We start from the raw sequence: 21,856 nt of genomic DNA, 5'->3' as shown, positions 1-21,856 counted from the left end.
AAAGTTGGTACAAACTTTGAGGAGTAGAACAGATGTTGTAGCCTTACAAGAAGACTTGAATAGATAGAGTGAATGGGCATGGAAGTGGGGATGCTAGTTCAATGTTGGAAAATGTAAGGTTTTAAAATTTGGGAAACAAAAATGGGATATAGAATTCATGCTTGGTGGGGATATATTATTGGAAGTGGAGGAAATAAGAGATCTTGGGGGTGATGGTGGATAAGGATCTAAAATTTAGAGTGCACATTACCAAATTGTGAGGAAAACACAACAAATTCTGGGAATGATGCAGAGGATACTAACGTATAAGTAAGGAGATTCTTGTTCCATTGTATAAGGCTCTGATTAGGCCACACATATACTACTATGCACAGATTTGGTCATCTGGTTTTCAAAAGGATGAAGAGATGTTGGAAAGAGTCCAGAGGTGACTGACTAAGCTAGTTTCTGATCTCTGGAATGCTGAATATGAGGAAAGGCTGAGAAGATGCAATTTAAGTCTAGTGGATAGGAGGAAGAGGGGTGCTATGATAGAAATGTACAAGTTCGTTAGATGTTGTTATAGGAACAGTATTGAGAGATTCTACAGAAAACAGTGGGAGATCAGGGGAGAACCAGAGGTCATTCCTGGAAGCTGTATATGGAAGGTGTGAACAAAGGAGTGAGAAGCAGGTGTTTTGCATGCACAGTTGTGAATAATTGGAATGCTCTGCAGAGAATTATTTGTATGTTCAAACTTCAACATGCATAATTTTGTATAATGTATTCATTAGCAGGTGTGCGAAATTTATGTGTGGAGAAGAGTATTATGCTGAAAGTGTTTTTGAGAGTATAGTGTGAATCATATCAGAAGTTTGACAATGTTGTTTTGAATGATAACTATGTAGCACACATAAATGAATATTAGAGAGCGAGAGCAAGAAGGCAGGTTACTGAAGCAGTGAATGAAATAAGAGAAATGAAAACAAAGGGAGAGTGAATTTGAATAAGGGCGACAAGAAAGATGCAACAGTCGATAAGGAGAATGATGAGATAGTAGTAATGAAAGAAGTAGAGGAAATGTTAAGGGGAAATCTTATGTATGGCAAAATGTGAATCAATCATTTGAGATACTGTAAAAACATAATGCAGCAAATAGTGTTACAAAGAAGAGAAAGAAAAATGATGTGCAAGAAAAGAGACAAGAGAGTATGAAACTAGGAGAGAAAGGAGCCAATACTGTACTTAATGAGAATGCAATCATGTTTTCTTGGCATGAAGATTAAAAAGGGAGAGAGAAAGGCAGAGATGACAAGTATGGAGTGAAAAGAGAGAATACAAAAATGTTACTAAAAAAAAACAAAAATGAAGCGTTACTGAAGAAAAAAATTGTAAATTTCTTGTTAGAATATGACAGGCAGTGAATTTGAGTGGAGAATGCATGTAACAACAAATAAGCTAATGCATAAAGTTGCATAAGAGGAATGAAGTGTGCATAGTTCACAGATGTGAAGTGAATCTGATAGATGAAATGACTTATATAAGAATGATGGCTAGCATTTAAAGGGAGAAGTAGAGGGAGAAAATATTGTTAGAGAGAGAGAGAGAGAGAGAGAGAAAAGAAAGGAGGGGGAAGGTGAGAAAAAGAGAGAACTGATAGGCACAATAAAGGAAACTAGTGCTATTAAAGTGGTAAAAGTGTATATAGAAGCTGGCCAACTTTAGAAATTTATGAACCAGAACATTATTTTCTTATGTTTCCTAATACATATGTGTACACACACACATCTGTGGTGAGGGGAGCAACAGTCATATAGCTATTCAGCTTGATCTCATCAGAAATGCTTGCTATTATTAATAATGGAAGATGTCCCACCCACAGTTATTTCCTTTATCGTTTCTTTTAGCATATATGTATTACTTAAACTTAACTTTATTACTTAACTAAAAAAATGTATATTATATATTGTTTACATTTTTATTGATAAATAATACTAATAATAATTATAATTACAATCCCACTGCATTATGAGAGAGAACATTTAAGTATAACTAAGCATGTGATTGCAAATCAATCAAGTCTGGGAAACTGTGTAACCTAATGAATGAATGAGTCACTCATGCTTTTATAAAGACCATCTGTCATTTGCTGAAATATACAGTAAAAACTGAAATCAGAATAGCAACAATGGTTCAAACACCAGAAAATAAATACTTTATACACATCTTTTCTTGAATCTGGCTCCCACTGATGATATGCCAATAAAGGTTGAAACTAGGTACTAGCCTTTCTCATAATGGTTTTGCATTATGGGATACTAAGGCAACTGATGTGAAGTCAGCAGCCTCTAACCAAGTAGATTAGTCATGAAGTTACTTTAAGCCTATGCTTACACTTGGATATAAAATTAAAACAAGAACATAATATATATATATTAAACAAGTAGAATATACATTACAGGTACTAGTTTAAAAATTCATTTTCCTTAAATTGAATTTATTTAATTGTAATGTCTTATTCATGAAATCTGGGACTTATAGTGTTATTAATATTTATGGCTATTTTGCCTATTTTCGGAAGGCTTGAATTAACTTAAAACATTAATGATATTTTAAAGACAAATTGAAAGAAAAGAAATATGGAAGGAATAATTTGACACACCTTTGTAAAATCCTCGAGATTATCTTTTTATGGAGCCACATCAGAAATATACTGATAAACATAAGTGAAATTTAGACCTCTAGAATGAACTCTGGGTTATGTATTATAAATATTCAGGGCATCATTTGAATAGAACATAATGGCTTTTTTTTTTTTCAAAAAAAAAAAAAAAAAGAAGTAGGGTGCGAAAAAGTATGAAGATAAAAATATATGTGAACTAAAAATGTGGAAAAAAAATCAAAATATACATATTTTAATTCATAATGGCCTTGAATCAAGGATGAACTACAATTTTTTTGTTTTTAGAAAAAGAAGAAAGATAAAATATAATAAATAAAGATAAAAATGGGAATTACGGGTGAGAACGATTTCGACTAAGTGTCATCTTCGGAGCTCATGGGCAAAGTAGAGATTATGTCGTGTTGGCTTAGTGTTTTTGCCTAAGGTTTTTCTGTGTTGTTTTCTGCTGGTGAGAATCTTGACTTAATTTTCATTTTGTGGAGATTCCAACTCTCTGAGATTACACAGTGGAAGTTTATTATTATTATTATTACATCCTCCATGGAATCGGCAGGCTCATCGTGGGAGGTTCGTTCAACTGATAATATATTTATCATATAGAATCTTAAAATCTTTAATACTCCTTGCATTAAAAACATATTCTAGTAATGTGTTCCATTCACTGACAATTCTCCATATAAAAAATCTCCTCCCCCCCCCCCTCTTCACCACACTTTTACATAACTTCCAGGTATAATCCCCTCATGGAGTTTTTGTCACATTTAATGGGTATAGTTTCTGATATCCTTAGCATTGTTTTGTTATTCATGTCTAATATTATGGCTTTTTCAATTTGCATGGTATATTTCTGCTCAAGCTCATGGACTGTGATTTCTGTTTTCCCAGTATTTGTTTTTTGTTTTTTTGCTCTTATTTTGGTTTTTACACTTCTTATTACTTAGCTATGAAAAGGGAAAAAATGGAACTTAGAGAAATTAAAAAATACCAAGGAATTTGGAAATAGATTGGAGAAATAATTAGAGGAAACAAGTTTTGTCAAAACTGAAGATCCAGAAAAGAAATGGGAACAAGTTAAAGAGAAAATAAAGAAGATTGCAGAAGAAGAAATTGGATTTGTAAGAGCTAAAAGAATAAAAAAAACCTTGGATAATTAATGAGGTGATTTCTCTAATGGAAAAGAGAAGTAAATGGAAAAATAAAGACACCCCAGAAGGGAAAATACAATATAGAACCCTGAATGAATGAATTGAGAAGCAGAAAGGAGTAGAGAAGATTGGCTTAAAAAACAATGTGAAGAAATGGAAAATTATGAGAGAGGGAAGGTATGATCTTTTGTATGAAAAAGCAAGAAACATAAATCACAAGAGAAATGGAATTCAAGCTAGAGGCATAGAAAATAAGAATGGAGAAATCATAACTGAAGAAGATAAAATCCTAATGAGATGGAAGGAATACATTGAAGATCTATATGACAAGGAAAATAGACAAATGAGTTGCCATTAGAAGATATAAAAAAGGTAAATAAAGATAATCTAGGCCTAGAGATTTTGAAGACAGAAGTAGAAATGGCCATTAAAGAACTAAAATGTGGAAAGGCAGAAGGAATAGATGAAATACCTGCAGAATTCCTGAAACAACTTCAGAAGAAAGGAACTGAAGAAATAACCAAAATAATAAATTTAATTTATAAAAGGAGAATTACCAAAAGATTTTGACCTTAATATTTATACCTATACCAAAGAAAAGTAATGCAGTGAACTGCAAGGATTTTTGAACAATAAGCCTCATTTCCCATACATCAAAAATACTTATGAGAATCTTAACATGAAGAATTGCATCTAAGGTGGAAGAATTTCTTGGAGAAGATCAGTTTGGTTTCAGGAAGGGTAGGGGAACAAGAGATGCGATTGGACTGTTAAGAATAGTAAGTGAAAGAAGTCTGGAAGTGAATAAAGAAGTTAATATCTGTTATATAGATTTTGAAAAAGTCTTTGACTTTGTGAAATGGGATAAGATGGTGGAAGTAATGGAAAAGATTGGAAAGACAGAAGGCTAATTATTTCACTATATATGGGACAAACTGCCATAGTGAGAGACATATATGGTACAACAGAACCAGGTATCATTAGACGAGGAGTAAGACAAGGCTGTTCTCTGTCACCAATTTTGTTTAACATGTATTCTGAAGCAATGTTAAAAGAAGCACTGGAGAATTCAGAAGAAAGAATAAAGATTGGAAGTAGACAAATATTTACAATAGGATATGCAGATGACAAGGCATTATTATTAAATACTGAAACAGGACTACAACATCTGTTGAACAGATTACTGGAAACCTGTATCAATTATGAAATGAAAATTAACATCAGGAAAACAAAGATAATGAAAACAGCAAGGAATGAGGCAAATATGGATATCAGAATAAATGGGAAAAAATTGAATCAAGTAAAGACATTTAAATATCTAGGAAGTGTTATTAGCAGTGATTGAAGATGTAAAAGTGACATAAAAGCAAGAATAGCAATGGGAAGAGATGCCTTTAATAGAAAATGGAATTTATTCAGAAGTAAAATGGATAGAAACATAAAGAAAAACTAATAAAATGTTATGTGTTCAATGTTGCCCTCTATGCACTAAAACTTGGACATTGAAGAAAGAAGAAATTAAGATTTTGGAAAGCTTTGAGATGTAGATTTGGAGAAGGATGGAAAAATCAAATGGACAGATAAAATAACTAATGAAGAGGTCTTAAAAAGAGTAGAAGAAGAAAGAAGTCTATTAAGGAGGATAAAAAGAAGAAAAGGAAACTGGATCGGACATGATCAGACTGAGAGGGAATGGAATCGTCATAGATGCCATTGAAGGAAAAATAGATGGAAAAAGACCCAGAGGAAGAGGAAGAAAAACAATGCTAAATGACATGCTGAATGGAGACAGGTACACAATCTTGAAAGAGAAGGCTCAGAACAGAAGAGAGTGGAAGAAAAGTTTTTGCTCCTAAAAGAAGAACCTGCTCAATTGAAGAATACTCAAGAAGATTACTTAGATATTCCTTAAGAAAATAGGCAAAACAACCATAAATATTAATATCAATTTTAGAGGAGTAACATGGAAAATTTCCAGAAATAATACATATAGAAATGTTTTGGGATGTAAGAATAAGAATAAAGATTCAAAAACCGTCTCGGTAAATTGGGAGACTAGGCTGTTGGCCACAGGTTGTGAGGATGGATGTGATCAAAGAATGCTGAATGAGTTCTCCAGACTGAAATGTGCCTAAGGGATTACTGTAATTCATATACAGTGGTGCCTTGGTTAACAACTGCCTCAGATAACGACGTACTTGGTTAACGACGAGTGGCTGTAAGAAAAAATCTCTTGGTTAACGACTCTCGATTATGTGAACCTCTTTTCCGAAGTAAAAAAACTGGAATTTTCCGATCGCACTCAGCCACGAGCAGGAAGACATTGTCAAATAGAGAACAGCCACGCGGCATAGCTGTGAAGCTCAGATATGTTTGACCCATCATAGCCAGTGTTTACGTTTTCCGTTTATTGTTTCTTTTCTTGTAGAGTACTGTGCTTTATTTTAAAATTTGTGGTTATAAATGCATTTTATGATGAAAATGAGTATTTAAGCATATTTAAGCATTTATTTTTTATGTGTTGGTTCATATAGACAATAAATCGGCAGGTGCATGTCACTGTTCGTTTGCTATCAAAAGGCAAAATCAAATCTCATCTGTATAATAATCGTTGTATCTATAAGCTGCTAATCAGTGTATGTTATGGTAAGTGCTGTATCTAATATAGTCACCTCACAAGCAAAATGCACTAAGTCAAAAATTGCAGGTTTTGAATTTAACTGTTAACTTTTATTTCAAAAAGGTTTTTTTTTGAACTTTTACTTTTATTTTCAGGTAACGACATGTTCTTTGTATCCCTTGTCTTAGTGTTGTACAATTTGTAATAATACCGTATTTTGCGTATCTTTTTTTTTATAGAGTGAATTTTTTTACCGTGTGACAAAATAGGTCCCAAAAAGAAAGCTAGTGAGGGAAAAAAAAACAGAAAAATTTTCTCTATTGAACAGAAGAAAGAAATAATAGCAAAACATCATGAAGGTGTGAAAGTTATGCAGCTAGCTCGAATATATGAAACCAGTCATTCTACAATATCAATCATTTTGGCTAAGAAAGAAAGAAGAACTTATGGTAGCTGAGGTTGCTAAGGGAACTTCAAGGTTGAATGTCAGAGGGCTTCTTTTTGAGCAAATAAAAAATCTATTACTAATTTGGATCAAAGAAAGAGAAATGGCAGGTGATACTATATCTCAAAATGCAATCTGTCAGAAAGCTAAACAGATTTATCAAGATTTGAAGAAGAAGACTTCGGGATCAAGTTCTGAGGTAGATGATGATGATGATTTCAAAGGTAGCAGAGGTTGGTTTGACAACTTTAAAAAAAGAACAGGAATTCGTAGTGTGGTCAGACATGGAGAGGCAGCTAGTGCTGACAAAGCAGCAGCAGCAGCAGCAGCAGATAAATTTTAAAAGAGGTAAACCGTGAGTAGACATAACTATACATAATAAATATTTCTACGTGAGTTTTTCCGTTATTTATTATGTATAGCAGATAAATTTGTCAATAGCTTTACAAGAATTATAGAAGAAGGAGAATACCTACCTCAACAAGTCTTCAATTGTGATGAGACTGGATTATTTGGAAGAAAATGCCCAATAGGACATTTATCACAAAAGAAGAAAAAACACTTCCTGGGCATAAACCAATGAATGATAGGTTAACATTGCTTTTAGCAGCAAATGCAAGTGGAGACTGCAAGGTAAAACCAATGTTAATCTACCACTCAGAGAATCCCCAAGCATTCAAAAAGTTCAATGTCTCTAAATCCAATCTCGGTGATTTGTGGAAGTCTAACAGCAAAGCCTGGGTCACAAGAATAGAATTTAGAGACCGGATTTGCGAAGTGTTTGGACCAACTGTCAAAGCCTATCTTGAGCAAAACAATCTGCCTCTAAAAGCCATTTTAACCTTGGATAACGCACCTGGCCATCCAACGGACATACAAGAAGAACTACCAGGGGAATTAGATTTTATCAAGGTGATTTTTCTTCTTCTTCCTCCCAAGACTACATCTCTGATTCAACCTATGGATCAGCTGATAAATGCAAATTTTAAAAAACTTTACACAAAGGCACTTTTTACCAGGTGCTTTGAAATGTGTGAGGCTACCAACATAATCCTAAGAAAATTTTGGAAGGAAGAATTCAACATTGTCATAGCAATTAGGCTAATTGTAAAGGCTTGGCAAGAAGTAACAATGAAATGTCTCAAAGCAGCATGGAGGAAACTGTGTCCTTCCTTTGGTAATGAAGAAACTTCATATGAAGGACACAAATTGGTAAAGGATATTGTGGCAACTGCTCATGATCTTAATTTGGAAGTAGAGGAAGAAGATGTTGAAGAATTATTGGAGATGCATGACCGTGAACTGCCTACTGACGAGCTGAAAGACCTTTTCAAGCATCTGAAGATGAGGATGGAGAGAAAGAACAAATTACGACTGGTGAAATCAAAAATTTTTTTAAATAATGAAACCTGTGGTGCAATCATAATTAAAAGAAACACACGTATTAACCACAGTGAAAATTATTTAATTGTAAATATTTCATTCTAAGTATCTTAGGACATCATCAGTACAGTAGTTTAAAACAATAATAGGAATAACATAAGTTAGGGTGCATGATTACAACAGAATCTCATTAAACGTGCATAACAAAAACGAAATCAAAAATGTTTTGCCAAAGTGGGAGGAAATTCAAAATGTTGCTATGAAATGGAATCCAAACAAATCTGAGGTTATCAGAACTGCAGATCTATTTAATGAAAAGTCCATGCAGTTTTTCAGAAACATTTTAAAAAAGAGACAGAAGCAAACAACCATAGACATGTTTTTTACAGGATTTGTCAAAAAAACTCCAAAGTGAGCCCAATTGTCCTTCTTGTGAAGATTGATAATTAAAAACTGTTTTCATGAACAATTCATTTTATTATTAATATTAATTTTTTTGTAGCAAATACATATACCGTATAATAAATAAATGATATTTACCATATTTTTATGACATTTTAAATGAGTTTTATCTGCATTTTTAATATATACTATGGTTGTGAGGAGGAGCCAGAACAAATTAATTGATTTTCAATTAAATCTTATTGGGGATCGCACCTTGGATAACGATGGTAATCCTGGAATGGATTACCGCCATTAACCAAGGCATCACTGTATAATAATGCAAGAGGTATCAAAAATAAGGGTAGAGTGTTTGTGGCAATCAACAGTTTAACTCAGCTCAGAATTATTGGCATCAGTGAGACTTGTATTTCAGTTGTAATGTCTATAAGTGAAATTACAACTGAAGCAACTAGGGTTGGGTGCTTAAGGGTCAAAACTGTATAACTGAGAGGAGACCTCAACACATAGTCTGACATGTGACATGTCAGAAGCCCTGGTTGGTTCTCTGCATTCCTTTAAAGGAATGCAGAGAACCAACCAGGGCTTCTGACCTAATATCCAATCCTCATCTTCTCGTGGTGCACCACTACCTGGATACTTAATGAACAAGGTTGGGCTGACAATTTGGTATTTAGCCGACCAAATTGTATTCTCACTGGCTTAAACCACAATATAAAATGATGGTACAACATGACAGGTTTTTTATGTAGTACTATCATATCCTGTACACCCCTCTCAAGGGGTGTACAGGATATGATAGTACTACATAAAAAAACATGTCACATAAAATCACATAAAAACAAATCACGTCAGGAATTTGATGATGATGCAACTAGGGTTATGAAGCAATGAAACAATAGAATATGAAGCAATAGAATTACTAAGTGAACACTTTGCAAGAGTATATCATCCAGGCGGTGATATTCCAGGAATGAGGGAACAAATGCTTATACGGGAAATGAGGTAAATGAAATGGAGATGAATAGCGTATTATAGAACCTTAATGTGAATAGACCTGTGGGATTGGATAGTATACCAGCTTGAGTTTTACATGAAGCAGCAAAGGAATTGTCAGTGCCCTTGACCATATTGTTTAATCTAAGTCTCAGCTCTGGGTTAGTCCCGAGGGGGATGGAAAGAGGGGAAAATAGTTTCATTGCATAAAGGAGGCTACAACTGATGTAGCAAATTACCAAGGAGTCGTTGTCAAAGCAATGGAGAAGTCGATCAAGAGCAAAATACAGGAAAGGATAGATGGAAATGGGATACTGTGTGGGGGGGGGGGGGCAGGGTTATGCGAAGGATAGATCATGCCTCAGTAACTTGCTATGTTTTATAATACACTGGAAATGCCTTTGACAGGATACCACATGGATTCTAATCAGTAAACTGCAGCACATGGGAAAATGGATATAGAGTTGGTGAAAACGATAGGAGGGGTGGTTGATGGAGAGATATTAGAGAGTAATTAATTCAGGAGTAGAGTCCAAAAGAAGGCCTATGACTAGTGGCATACTGCAGGGTTCTGTTCTTGGACTACTGGAGTACAGTTCCACATTGGTGTAACTGTACTCCAGGAAATTGACAAAGCTAGAGACTTGGTAGTATTAGTGGATAGGAAGTTAAAGTTTAGGGGACATATAGCAAAAGTGGCTAAAGCAGCTCATCAGACCACTTGGTTACTGAAGAATACTTTGAAGAGCAGAGACAAGCAGGTTATTGTTCCTCTTCATCGGGCCTTGATAAGACCCCAACTTGATTACTACGCACAGATCTGGGTGCCAGGGTTTCTTGGCGATTGGGAGGAGGTGGAGAGGATCCAGAGGCATGACCAAGATGGTGACTGGAATGAATCTTATGAGAACAGGTTGAAGATTTGCGAGTTACAGAAACTGGTTGATAGGCGAAAAAGGGGCGATATGCTTGAGACGTTCAAGTTACTGAAGAGTTTTTACAAGATTAATTCAGAGTTAACTTTTCAAAACAGGTATGGTGAGAGAACTAGGGGCTATCCATGGAAACCGGGTAAGAGTGTTGTTAGCAAGGATGTTAGAACTAGGTTTTTTGCTTGGAGAGAGAGGTGAATGAGTGGAATAGGTTGCCAGAGTCTGTTGTGGGTGCCAAGACTGTGAATGAGTTCAAAGCCAAGTATGATAGAAAGTGCACAAATGCTGAATAGTTCCTGACATGATGTTTAGGGCCTCCCTTGATGAGTCTAAGGACTCCTTGGAGTTGCCTGTAATAATAATAATAATGTATGCTGCTGCATGTGCAGCCACACAGCAGCTATTGCATACAAGACTTGGTACCCCCATTAATTGTGAAAGATGACACACTAACAAAGCATATTTTTGTTTTCATAGTAATTAACACAGTAGTAGATTAGTAGTGTGTGTGATTTTTAAAAACTAAGTTTGATCCTGCAAAAATGCCACAGCATATGCTATAAACATAAGTTTAAGACCATCATGATGACATTAAGAAATTTAAAGCTGTAAAAAGTTTTAAGTTATCATAGCTAAATGAATTAGTTGAAACTGAGATTATGACATGTATACATATATTTTATGAACAATTATATTTTCAATTGAATAAAAACATGTAACTTCTCAATTTTTTTTTTTTTTGTATAATTGTGCCAACTTATAAATGTAAAGCAGGTTATGCACTTTTTTCCCTAAAGTCACTGCCCTTTCCCCAACTCAGTGCCATCTAGGTCAATCTACTGCTGCTTGGAAAACATCAAACTTATGCATTTGCTTCCCTCACTTAGAGGAAACACTACTATGAGGTCAGTATATCATGGCTGTTCTGGTCTTGAGGAGGGTTTGCCAGTTTTGCAACATGAAAAAAAACCTTAGTTTTTGGCTGAAAAAATCAAGACTTTAAATGTGACTTATTAAACAGAAATTTGTTTAATTAAACTTATTAAACAAAAAAAATTAATTGAAGCAAAAAAAAAAGGAAGTAAATGAATTACAAAAAAAAAAAAATACATAATTTAAAATATCACTGATGCATTGCTATCTTACCAGGAATATAGGTAAACTGGACTTCTCGAGTGGAAGGAATGAGATAATTGCCATTCTTATTATATTCTACACAGTAGACTTTTCTTTTTAATGATGCAACTAGCACTTTATTTGTACCTCCAGCAGCTGTTAGAGAAGTTAGACCATATATATTACTTTGGGAAGGCAATCCAAAAAAATGAGCCTCTACCATTTTATTACGCATAGTGATCATCTTCAACCTGTATTTAAAAATTTAACAAAAAAAAAAAAAAAAGATATATTATGAGATTTTTATAATCATTGGAAGAATCAGAGATACACGGCTAAACTAATTTAAAATATTCCTGGAATAACATCAGCTAGAATAATAACTAAAGTTAGCGATGTTGCTAACTTTAACGATGATAGTACATTAGCAGTGGTGAGCAGTAAGAAAGCAGGCATAGCTGATGGCAGGTTAGCAGCAGTGGGTGATAAGATAGTGAACATGATAGGTGGCAAAAATATGATTTGTGTAAATGGTACTGAAAAACTAATACACGATATGAAAGAGGGTTGAAAAGATGAGACAAGAGATTAAACATATGAGGAACGACTGAGGAAAATTGCAGATTGCATTAGAATGTGAAGAAGAATGGGACAATAGATTTGAAAGAAATATCGAATGACTTGAGAGCAGCAATGGATGGGGACTGGATGATTAGAGAGTTATAACATGTGAAAAGCTGCACAATGTTCATTTGACAGGAGGTAGAATGAGTAGGGTGATTGTAGAACTGGATAAGAGGAGTATAAGAGAAAAAGGGTTGAAAGTAGTTGGCACAAATGATTTGAATGGTAACAAGGAGGATGTAAGGAGGGATGTCAAGAGGCTGTTAAATAGAGTAAAGGATAACAGTGTGGTAGGTAAGGTCGTCAGTGTGCTGCCCAGGCATGATAATAATGAGTTGAGAAGGCAAGTGAAGATTATGAATGATATGCTATACAGATCTATTCATCCCACACATTCACAAAATAAACTCCTTATCCTCTCACAACTCTGCATAAAAGTGATAGGCTACATTTAAATGAATTCTGATGAGAGTCAGTTGGAGAAACTATTGCTGCAAAATAAAATAATGACTGAAGTGAATGGAAGACCTGAAGAAGCAAGAAGTATTGTGGAAGAGCAAGGTAGAAGAGTTTGCAAATGGAGATGTGAGTAGCACGAGTGAAGGAACACAAGACAGAGACAGGGAAATGGGGCGAATCACGGTGGACAGGGAGATACTGTGTGAGAAGTGTAGAAGATGGTTTCAGAAGGGGATGTGTGAGTGTGCAAGAAAGAATAATGATAGTCAAGGATGTGGGGAGAGTGACATTTAGCTCTGGGGGGGGGGGGGTAATATCAGTGATGATAGAGAGGAGTGGGGGGGGGACGTGGAGGAATCATATACGAGAAGTGGGATCAGTGGTGATTGTTAAAGAAATAGAAATGAGCTAGTGTGTATGTTTACAAATCCCATCCCACCCTATCTTCCTCATCTGTCTAGGATGGGTTGAGTCACCTCCTAATGAGGGGATTTCTGGCATGTTAATGCAGCTAGTTTGCCACTCCTCTGCTGCATCCCCTAAGGGCAATATTCATGACTGTAATCCATGTGTTTTCACGGGGCTGGTTTGCCTGCTTGCAAGATGAAATATGTCAGATAAACTGGGGGGGGGGAACCCTGCTGTCGATGCCCAAGGCCGGCTAACTTGGCTATGGCTAAGGAAGATCCTTAAGTGCTTCACGTCATTGACGCGAATCAAACCTAGGACACACTAGGACTAGTGCATAGCCATTAGACTAACTGTGCGGACTGTTTACAAATGCTAGAAGTATATTCAAAACAAGAGAAATAAAATTGTAGAACTGATAGAATTTGTTCCCCAAAAAATTGTTAGAATAAGTGAGACATGGTTGAACAAGGATGACATTCTGACAAGAATAGAGATGAAGGGATATATATATATATATATATAGTCTTTCGTGAAGACAGACAAGGCAAAAAGGGAGGAGGAGGAGTGCTACTGGTGAAGGCAGAGGAGTTGTGCCCATCTAGGGTGGAGATGAAAGGAGCAAACAGCAGTATGGTATGAAGTGGAGGAGGACAGGATGAAATGTTTAGGAGGGCTTTGCTATAGACCTGGTGATGTGGAAGGCAATAAGAGGGAAATGTTTAGGCAAACTGATATGGCCAATAAGAAAAGGATAATCGTTATGAGCAATTTCAAGAATGAAGAGGTAATATAGACTGGAATGAAGAGACAGCATCTGGAATCAAAGAGAATGAATTTGAGTTTTAGAGGGACAACTACCTTAAGCAGTACATAAAAGAGGCACACATGGATCAAGGGTCTTAGATTTGATTATGTCATCAGAAGATATTATTGTAAATGAAGTTTCAAATTGTCCTTCAGTTAATGAAAGAGACTATGAGGTGATCACTTGGGTGGTGGCAAGCCATACTAGGACTTCAGTGAGAAAGGGTTATGTGTGGAACTATAAGGCAAGTGATTATGACAAACTCAGATAGTAAAAATGATATCAGGACTGTACAATACTGATTATGAGGATAAACTAGAGGGATGTAAACTGCAGTTTGGTGGACAGAAGACAAAGTGGAGATGTGATTGAGATCCTTTCTTTTAGAGTTACACGGTGACCAGCATTCATTTTAAAAATTTATGGAATTTACAACCGTGTTAAAAAAAATTTTTTATTATCCCGACGTTTCGATCTTCACATCAAGATCATCATCATCTGGAGCATGCATCAATATACAAGACAAGTTGAGTTACATTATTAAATAAGCCTCGGAGGGGACCCTGAACTCATTCCAAGTCAGACATGTACTAATTTTGCTAAATTTAATGCCACACTCACCCATACCCATAACACAGTTATTAATGTAACTCAGCTTGTCTTGTATATTGATGTATGCTCCAGATGATGATCTTGATGTAAAGATCGAAATGTCGGGATAATAAAAAAGTTTTTTTAACACGGTTGTAAATTCCATAAATTTTTAAAATGTATGTGATTGAGATATTTAAACTGTTGAAGGGTTATAATTGGATTAACAATGGGAAGAATTTTCAGATGGTAAAATGAGTCCTGGGAAGGAACAAAGACAAAGTGGCCATCCCTGAAAGTCGCAAAAGGAAGTAGTGAGTAAAAGGGTAAGAATAAATTTTTTGCATGGAGAGTGGTAGGAGCATGGAATACATTGCCTGAGAAAGTGATGAAAGTGAAAACAGTGAACGAGTTTAAGGAGTGGTACAATAGACTTGTAATGATCACTATAGAACCTCCCATGATGAATCTTGTGAGTCTATGAAGGTCAAGGAAATAATAACAGAAATAACCCATGCCATCAACTTCACTTGAAAATAATAAAAAATAAATAAAAAATAAAAAATAAAAAAAAGGTCTGGCTTTTTTATTTCCTTATTTCAAATACTGATTTTTCTCCAGTTCAACATTCTTAGTACAATTTGAACTGGTTTTCTTTTTCCAACTGCACAGATGGTGTTGTACTCCCTTACCCCAGTAAGGTAGTACAATACCATATTCAGTCCTGAAGATATTTTCAGGTGCAAACTTTGTTTGCTCATACTTGGATAAAGGATTAAACTAAATTTATTATAGTCTAACCAAGTGAAAAATAAACGTTTAACATCTTTCTCTAAATCCAGAGTAATTTAATAAAAAAAGGTGGCACAACTTTTGGCAACTCCTCTGGGTAAAGATGACCTCGCTAGTGCTTCTGCCAGGTATCTCCACCACTGGGCCTGGCTCCCACTGAAGAGACCTAAATAAAGGTCGAAACTAGTCTGGGTAGTGGCCAATCCCTTAATGCATAACATTATACATATCCGCAAGGAGGTGTGTTTTGCATTATGGGAGATACTGGGATAGGAGTAATGTCAGCTTGGTCCACCTTTGCTACGAATTGCCTGGTGTTGTACTACCTTACCCCAGTAAGGTAGTACAACACCATATTCAGTCCTGAAGATATTTTCAGGCACAAACTTTGTTTGCTCACACTTGGATAAAGGATTAAACTAAATTTATTATAGTCTAACCAAGTGAAAAATAAACATTCAAAGTAATGTACTGTCATTTTCATTGGATTATTTTTTCAATCTTCTGATTCAAACATCTGCACTAAACATATCACTGAAGCAATTCTTTTGGCATGGAAATTTACACCCTGTTCCACTTTAAATTCTTGTTTCTTATCTTGTGAATGGGTGTGTAGACAAAAAAAAAGGAAGGAGATGACCTGGGATAAAGAGAAAAACAGCTGGATATGAAGAGGATTCTGTGATGAGCAAGGAGAAAAAAAGAAATGGCCCAAGGAAGGTGATATCAGTGAAACTTGTTATAGATCCAGGAATGAGCTGTTATGTTTGTACTGTATATGAATGCCAGAAGTATCATAAACAAGGAAATGAAATGATTGCACTGATTATTATGTTTGTTCACCCAAAAATAGTTGGCAAAAGTGAGACATGGTTGGATGAGGATGACATCCTGACAGGAATAGAGATGGAAGGTATATTGTCTTTCATGAAGAGAGAGAAAGGATAAAAAGGGAGGGGAGGGAGTGCTATTGATGATAGAGAAAGAGAAAGTCAATACAAGATAGAGATGAAAGAGGGAAATAGTGCCACTAGTTTTGAGACAGTATGATGTGAGATAGAGATGAATAGAATGAAACACTTAGTCAGATGTTGTTATAGACCTGATAATGTGCATATTCAAACTGGCCAAGCAAATAAGAAAAGGGTGATCATTATGATCATTTTAATTATGCCAATATACACTGGAATGATGATATAGCACTGAAAGTAAAGAAAATGAGTGAGTTTTTGAGGAACAACTACCTCAGGCAGTATGTAACAGAGGGCACACGAGGATTGAGCATCTTGGATTTGATCATCTCATCAGAGAATGTAATTATAAATGAGGTATCAAATCACTCTCCAGTTGGTGAGAGTGACCATGAAGTGATTACCTGGGTGCTTGTAAGTCATGTGAGGACTTCTGTGAGGAAAAAAGGTATATGTGGAACTATAAGGCTGGTGATTATGAGAAACTCATTCCATGCTACAGTGTAGAGCTATAGCATGGAATGAGGAGAACTATCCAGTAGAAGCAATGTCTAAATGTATCCCAAAGGTCAGAAGATTAAATAAGGTAGGTGTGAAATTCATGAATGAAAAGATTAAGAATGCAATTCAGAGAAAAAAAGGGCATCATGGAAGCAATATAAAAGTAGTAATAATTATTATTATTACGGGTGACTCCAGGGAGTCCTTAGACTCATCGAGGGAGGCCCTAAACATCATGTCCACACAACTATTCGAGATTCTCACAATATCTATCATACCTAGCCTTGAACTCATTCACTGTCATAGCACCCACAACAGACTCTGGCAGCTTATTCCACTCATTTACCATTCTAAAAGTAAAGAACCCAGCTCTAACACCCTTGCTAACCACACTCTTGCCCAGCTTCCATAGATGTCCCCTAGTTCTCCCACCACCAGTCCTGTTCTCAAAAATATCTTCTGAATTAATCCTATAGAAACCCTTCAGGATGAATGTCTCAATCATATCTCCCTTTTCTGCCTATCAACCAATTTCTGCAACCCACAAATCTTCAACCTGTTCTCATAAGGTTCATTCCATAGACCTGCTATCATCTTGGTCACTCGCTTCTGGATCCTCTCCACCTCCTCCCCATCAAGAAGAAACCTAGGTGACTAAATCTGGGCACAGTAGTTGAGATGAGGTCTTATCAAGGCTCGGTACAGAGGAACTATAACTTGCTTGTCTCTGCTCGTCAAAGTATTTTTCAACAACCAAGTGATTTGATGAGCTGATTTAGCCACTTTTGCAATGTGTCTCCTAAACTTCATCTCCCTATCCACCAACACTCCCAAATCCCTGCCCTCATCAATCTCCTGGAGTACAGTTCCACCAATGTGGTATAGTGCTGCTAATCTTTTCACCCCAAAATGCATAACCTTACATTTTGTCACATTAAATTCACATCCATTCTCCTTAGCCCAAAACTCCAATATATCCAAATAATCCTGCAAGATTTTGACATCTTCTGCATTCACTATTGCCCTACCCAACTTTGCATCATCAGTGAATAAATGAACCGTTCCTCTTAGATCCTTCCCTATATTGTTAATGAACAAATTAAACAGCAGTGGTCCAAGAACAGAATCCAGCGGCACACCACTAGTCACAGGCTGTCTTTTGGATTCTACTCCTGAACACCAACCCTATATCCATTCCCATATGTTGCAGTTTACGGATTAGAATTCCATGTGGTATCCTGTCAAAGGCTTTAGCCAGGTCCAACAGAATCACTGTAAACCCATCAACAGAATCACTGTAAACCCTTATCCAGTTCAGCCGTCACTGTGTTATAAAACCTGAGTAAGTTACTGAGGCATGATCTACCCTTCATAAAACCATGCTTTCCCCCATCCAGTATCTCATTTTCATCAATCCATTCCTGTATTTTTCCCTTGACTACTTTCTCCAAGACCTTTACGACGACTCCTGATATGCTGATCGGTCGGTAATTTGCAACAGTAGTCTTGGATCCTCCTTTATGCAGTGGAACTATTTTCCCCTCTTTCCATCCCTTTGGGACTAAACCAGACCCGAGACTCAGATTGAACAACATGGTCAAGGGCACTGATAATTCTTTAGCCACTTCATGTAAGACCCGTGCCAGTATACCATCCAATCCCACAAATGTATTCACATTAAGGTTCTGTAATAGACTATTCACCTCCACTTCATTCATCACAATTCCCATATAAACTAATGGTTCCTTCATTGTTTCAATGTCATCACCTGGATGATATACTTATGCAAAGTGCTCACTCAGTAATTCCACTATATCGACTGATTCAGTGACCTCTTTACCATCAGCATTCCTTAAAGTCATTCTGCCGTGTACAGTTTTTTTTTTTTGCTTGCATCATATTTAAAGAACTGTTTGGAATTCTTTTTAGCTTGCATAGTTAGTTTCCTTTCATAATCCGCTTTTGCTTTTCTTACCACACTCGTTACCCTTCTGGCCTGCGCTTTATACCATTCGTGTGCCTGCAGGTCACCTTTCTCTTTAAATTCCCTCCACAGTTGTTTCTTTTTTTGCAGCTCAAGCTGCAAAAAAAGAAACAACTGTGGAGGGAATAATAGGTAAGGAGGGGGGGGGACTTGGTTGGTAAAGGTAGGAAAAATTCAGTATGAACAGCAGTTAGCTAATGAAGCAAAAAAAGAATCCCAAGGAGTTCTTTTGATTAATAGTCAGCAAAAAATAACAGTGATTATGGTAGGATGGCACTGAGTGGAGAAAATGATATAAGGATAACTGCTGAGGAGGATATAGTTGAGATGTTTAATGAGAAGTTCATACAGGTTTTTCATCCTTGTGAATGCATTATCATAGATACTCAGAACAGTGGATAATAAGGAGAACAGACTGACTGTGAGTGATGAAGAAGTATATGTAGAATTAAGCAAAGTTGATATTAATAAGGCTGTGGGACTTATTAATCACCACATATTTTGCGGTGATATATCAAAAAATATGTGATATATCACTGCATATTTTGAAGGAATGTGCCATGGAGTTGACATCTGCCTTGACATATTTGTGTAATATGAGCCTTACAATGGATTAAGTTCCCAAGGAGTGGAAACAAATGTGAGACTGTCCCACTTCACAAAGGAGGTGACAAAATTCAAGCATCAAATTATACACTAATCTGTGTGTCAGGTGTTGTGGTTAAAGTGTTGGAGAGACTGGTGAGAATCAGGACCAAGAGGGTTAACAACAGTGGTATTATCTTTGATGGACATCACGGATCTTCTAAAGGGAGGTCATGTTTTAGTAATCTACTTACGTATTACAATAACGTGACAGCAGCAATGGATGCAGAAGATGGATACACAGTAGTATACTTAGATTTTGCAAAAGCTTTTGATAGATTACACGACAAGTTGATAGTGAAACTAGAGTGGATGGGGTTGGTTATTACATTAGTGCAATGGACTGGAGATCTGCTACCTGACTGACAGGTATCAACAAGTTATGTATGATGGAGGAGCAATATCCCAGTAGAGGAAAGCCACCAGTGCTGTGCCTCTGTTGTTAAGTCCATTGCTGTTTAACCTATATGTTAATGATATTGGGGAAGATTTGAATGGGGATATTCAGTTGTTTGCAGATGATGCAAAGTTGGGATGAACTATGAGGAGCAGAGCAGATGTTGTGGCCTTACAAGAAGAAAAAGACGAATAGATTGAGCGAATGAGCATGGAGTGGGGATAACAGCTCGATGTTGCAAAATGTAAGATTTTAAAATTTGGGAAACAAATGTAGAAAGTATTTTACCTTGGGTATAATAAATGTAAAAGATACCAAGCTATTTTAAACCTGGTTTTACTCCATTTCCTAAGTAAGCAAACAGACAAATAAGTCAAGTTTGCGCCTGCAAGTGTTGCAAGTCTAGCTGACCCTGCACATAGTGCAAGACCAAGGCAACTCAGTAAAAGTAGGATAAGCTCTGATCACTAATGGGTAAATATTAAGATTAGTGATCAGAGCTTATTCTACTTTTACCATGAGTTGCCTTGGTCTTGCACTACGTGCAGGGTCAGCTAGACTTGCAACACTTGCAGGTGCAAACTTGACTTATTTGTCTGTTTGCTTACTTGGGAAATGGAGTAAAACCAGGTTTAAAATAGCTTGGTATCTTTAACATTTGGGAAACAAAGATAGAATGTAGAATTAATGCATAGCGGGGATATATTGTTGGATGTGAAGGAAATAAGAAATCTTGGGGTGATGGTGGATAAGGATCTGAACTTTAGAGGACGTGCTGCCAAAATTGTGAGGAGAACACAATGAATTCTGGGAATAATGCAGAAGACACTGACTTGTAGAAGTAATGAGATTCTGGTTGTATAATACTCTGTATAATTAGGCCACATATGGATTACTCTACACAGGTTTGGTCTTTTTTTCCCAAAAGGATATAGAGATGTTTGAAAGAGTCCAAGAGGTGATTAACCAAAACAGTTTCTGATCTCTGGAATGTTGAATATGAAGAATGATTGAGACAATGCAATTTGCAGAGTCTAGAGGACAGGAGAAAGAAAGGTGATATGATAGAGACATACATGTTTAGTAATGAGTAGTTATAGGATAAATGTTGAAGAGGTTTTCCATAAAATGGTGGGAGATGGGGGAGAACAGGAGGTTATCCCTGGACGCAATATAAGGAAGATGTGAGCAGGGGAGTGAGAAGTGGGTTTTTTGCATGGAGAATTGTGAATGATTGGAATGCACTGCTTGAGAGTGTGGTATCTGCAGAGAATTTGAATGTTCACTTCTATGATTATTTTTGCCTATTTTTGTTTAGGAGTACGCCTTTTTATAATGTCACTGGCTTTTTACTCAATTTTTAGGGACATTATTGGCGTTTTAAAGATAGATACATGAAGAATATATGGGAAGAATAATTTTGGATGTACCATTGTAGGATTATTCCTCCATATATTCGTCATGTATCTGTCTTTAAAACACCAATAATGTCCCTAAAAATTGAGTAAAAAGTCAATGACATTATAAAAAGGGGCACTCCTAAACCAAAATAGCCATAAAAATTAATATTTATTTAGAAGAGTAACATGGAAATTTTTCCAATAATAATACCTAGAATTTCAATGTGTTTAAGGTACAGTATAAGCTGTGTGAATGACAAAAGGGACCTCCTAGATGAGTCTGTGACTCCATGGGATCTTGGGATAATAATAATAATCTTAAGATTCTCAAGAGGTGTGCTAAGATATAGAAGAAAAGAAACAGGCATATCATAATTGGTTTTCATCAAAATATTCAACATCCTTCAAAGCATGAAGCAGATGAGATCAAACTATCAGCACATCTAAAAACTTATTCTGAAAGGATAAGTTTGCCAATTTTACTAAATATCATGCCTAAATAACGGAAATGTTTAACTTGTTCTATAGGCTCTCTATTAAAGATGAAGTTGATGTTTTCGGTATTCCTGCCTATT

General features: G+C 36.0%; 1 protein-coding gene across 3 annotated transcripts in view; it reads right to left on the bottom strand.

Moving 5' to 3' along the window:
* LOC150110341 (KICSTOR complex protein kaptin-like) overlaps positions 1–21,856 on the bottom strand; it is a 252,785-nt gene that overhangs the window by 220,190 nt on the left and 10,739 nt on the right. For all 3 annotated transcript variants that reach the window (XM_090393083.1, XM_090393074.1, XM_090393065.1), the window contains one exon: positions 11,732–11,952. In XM_090393083.1, the coding sequence (XP_090249209.1) occupies positions 11,732–11,945 (214 nt within the window). In that variant the 5' untranslated portion in view covers positions 11,946–11,952. The remainder of the gene's footprint in view (positions 1–11,731; positions 11,953–21,856) is intronic.

Source organism: Typopeltis vanoorti, chromosome 1 (genome assembly GCF_054136105.1).
Source record: "Typopeltis vanoorti isolate ZY-2024b chromosome 1, IOZ_Tvanoo_1.0, whole genome shotgun sequence".
In the NCBI taxonomy this organism is placed as follows: domain Eukaryota; kingdom Metazoa; phylum Arthropoda; class Arachnida; order Uropygi; family Thelyphonidae; genus Typopeltis; species Typopeltis vanoorti.
The sequence above is the reverse complement of the archived record's forward strand: the minus strand, read 5'-3'. Positions and strand labels throughout refer to the sequence as shown.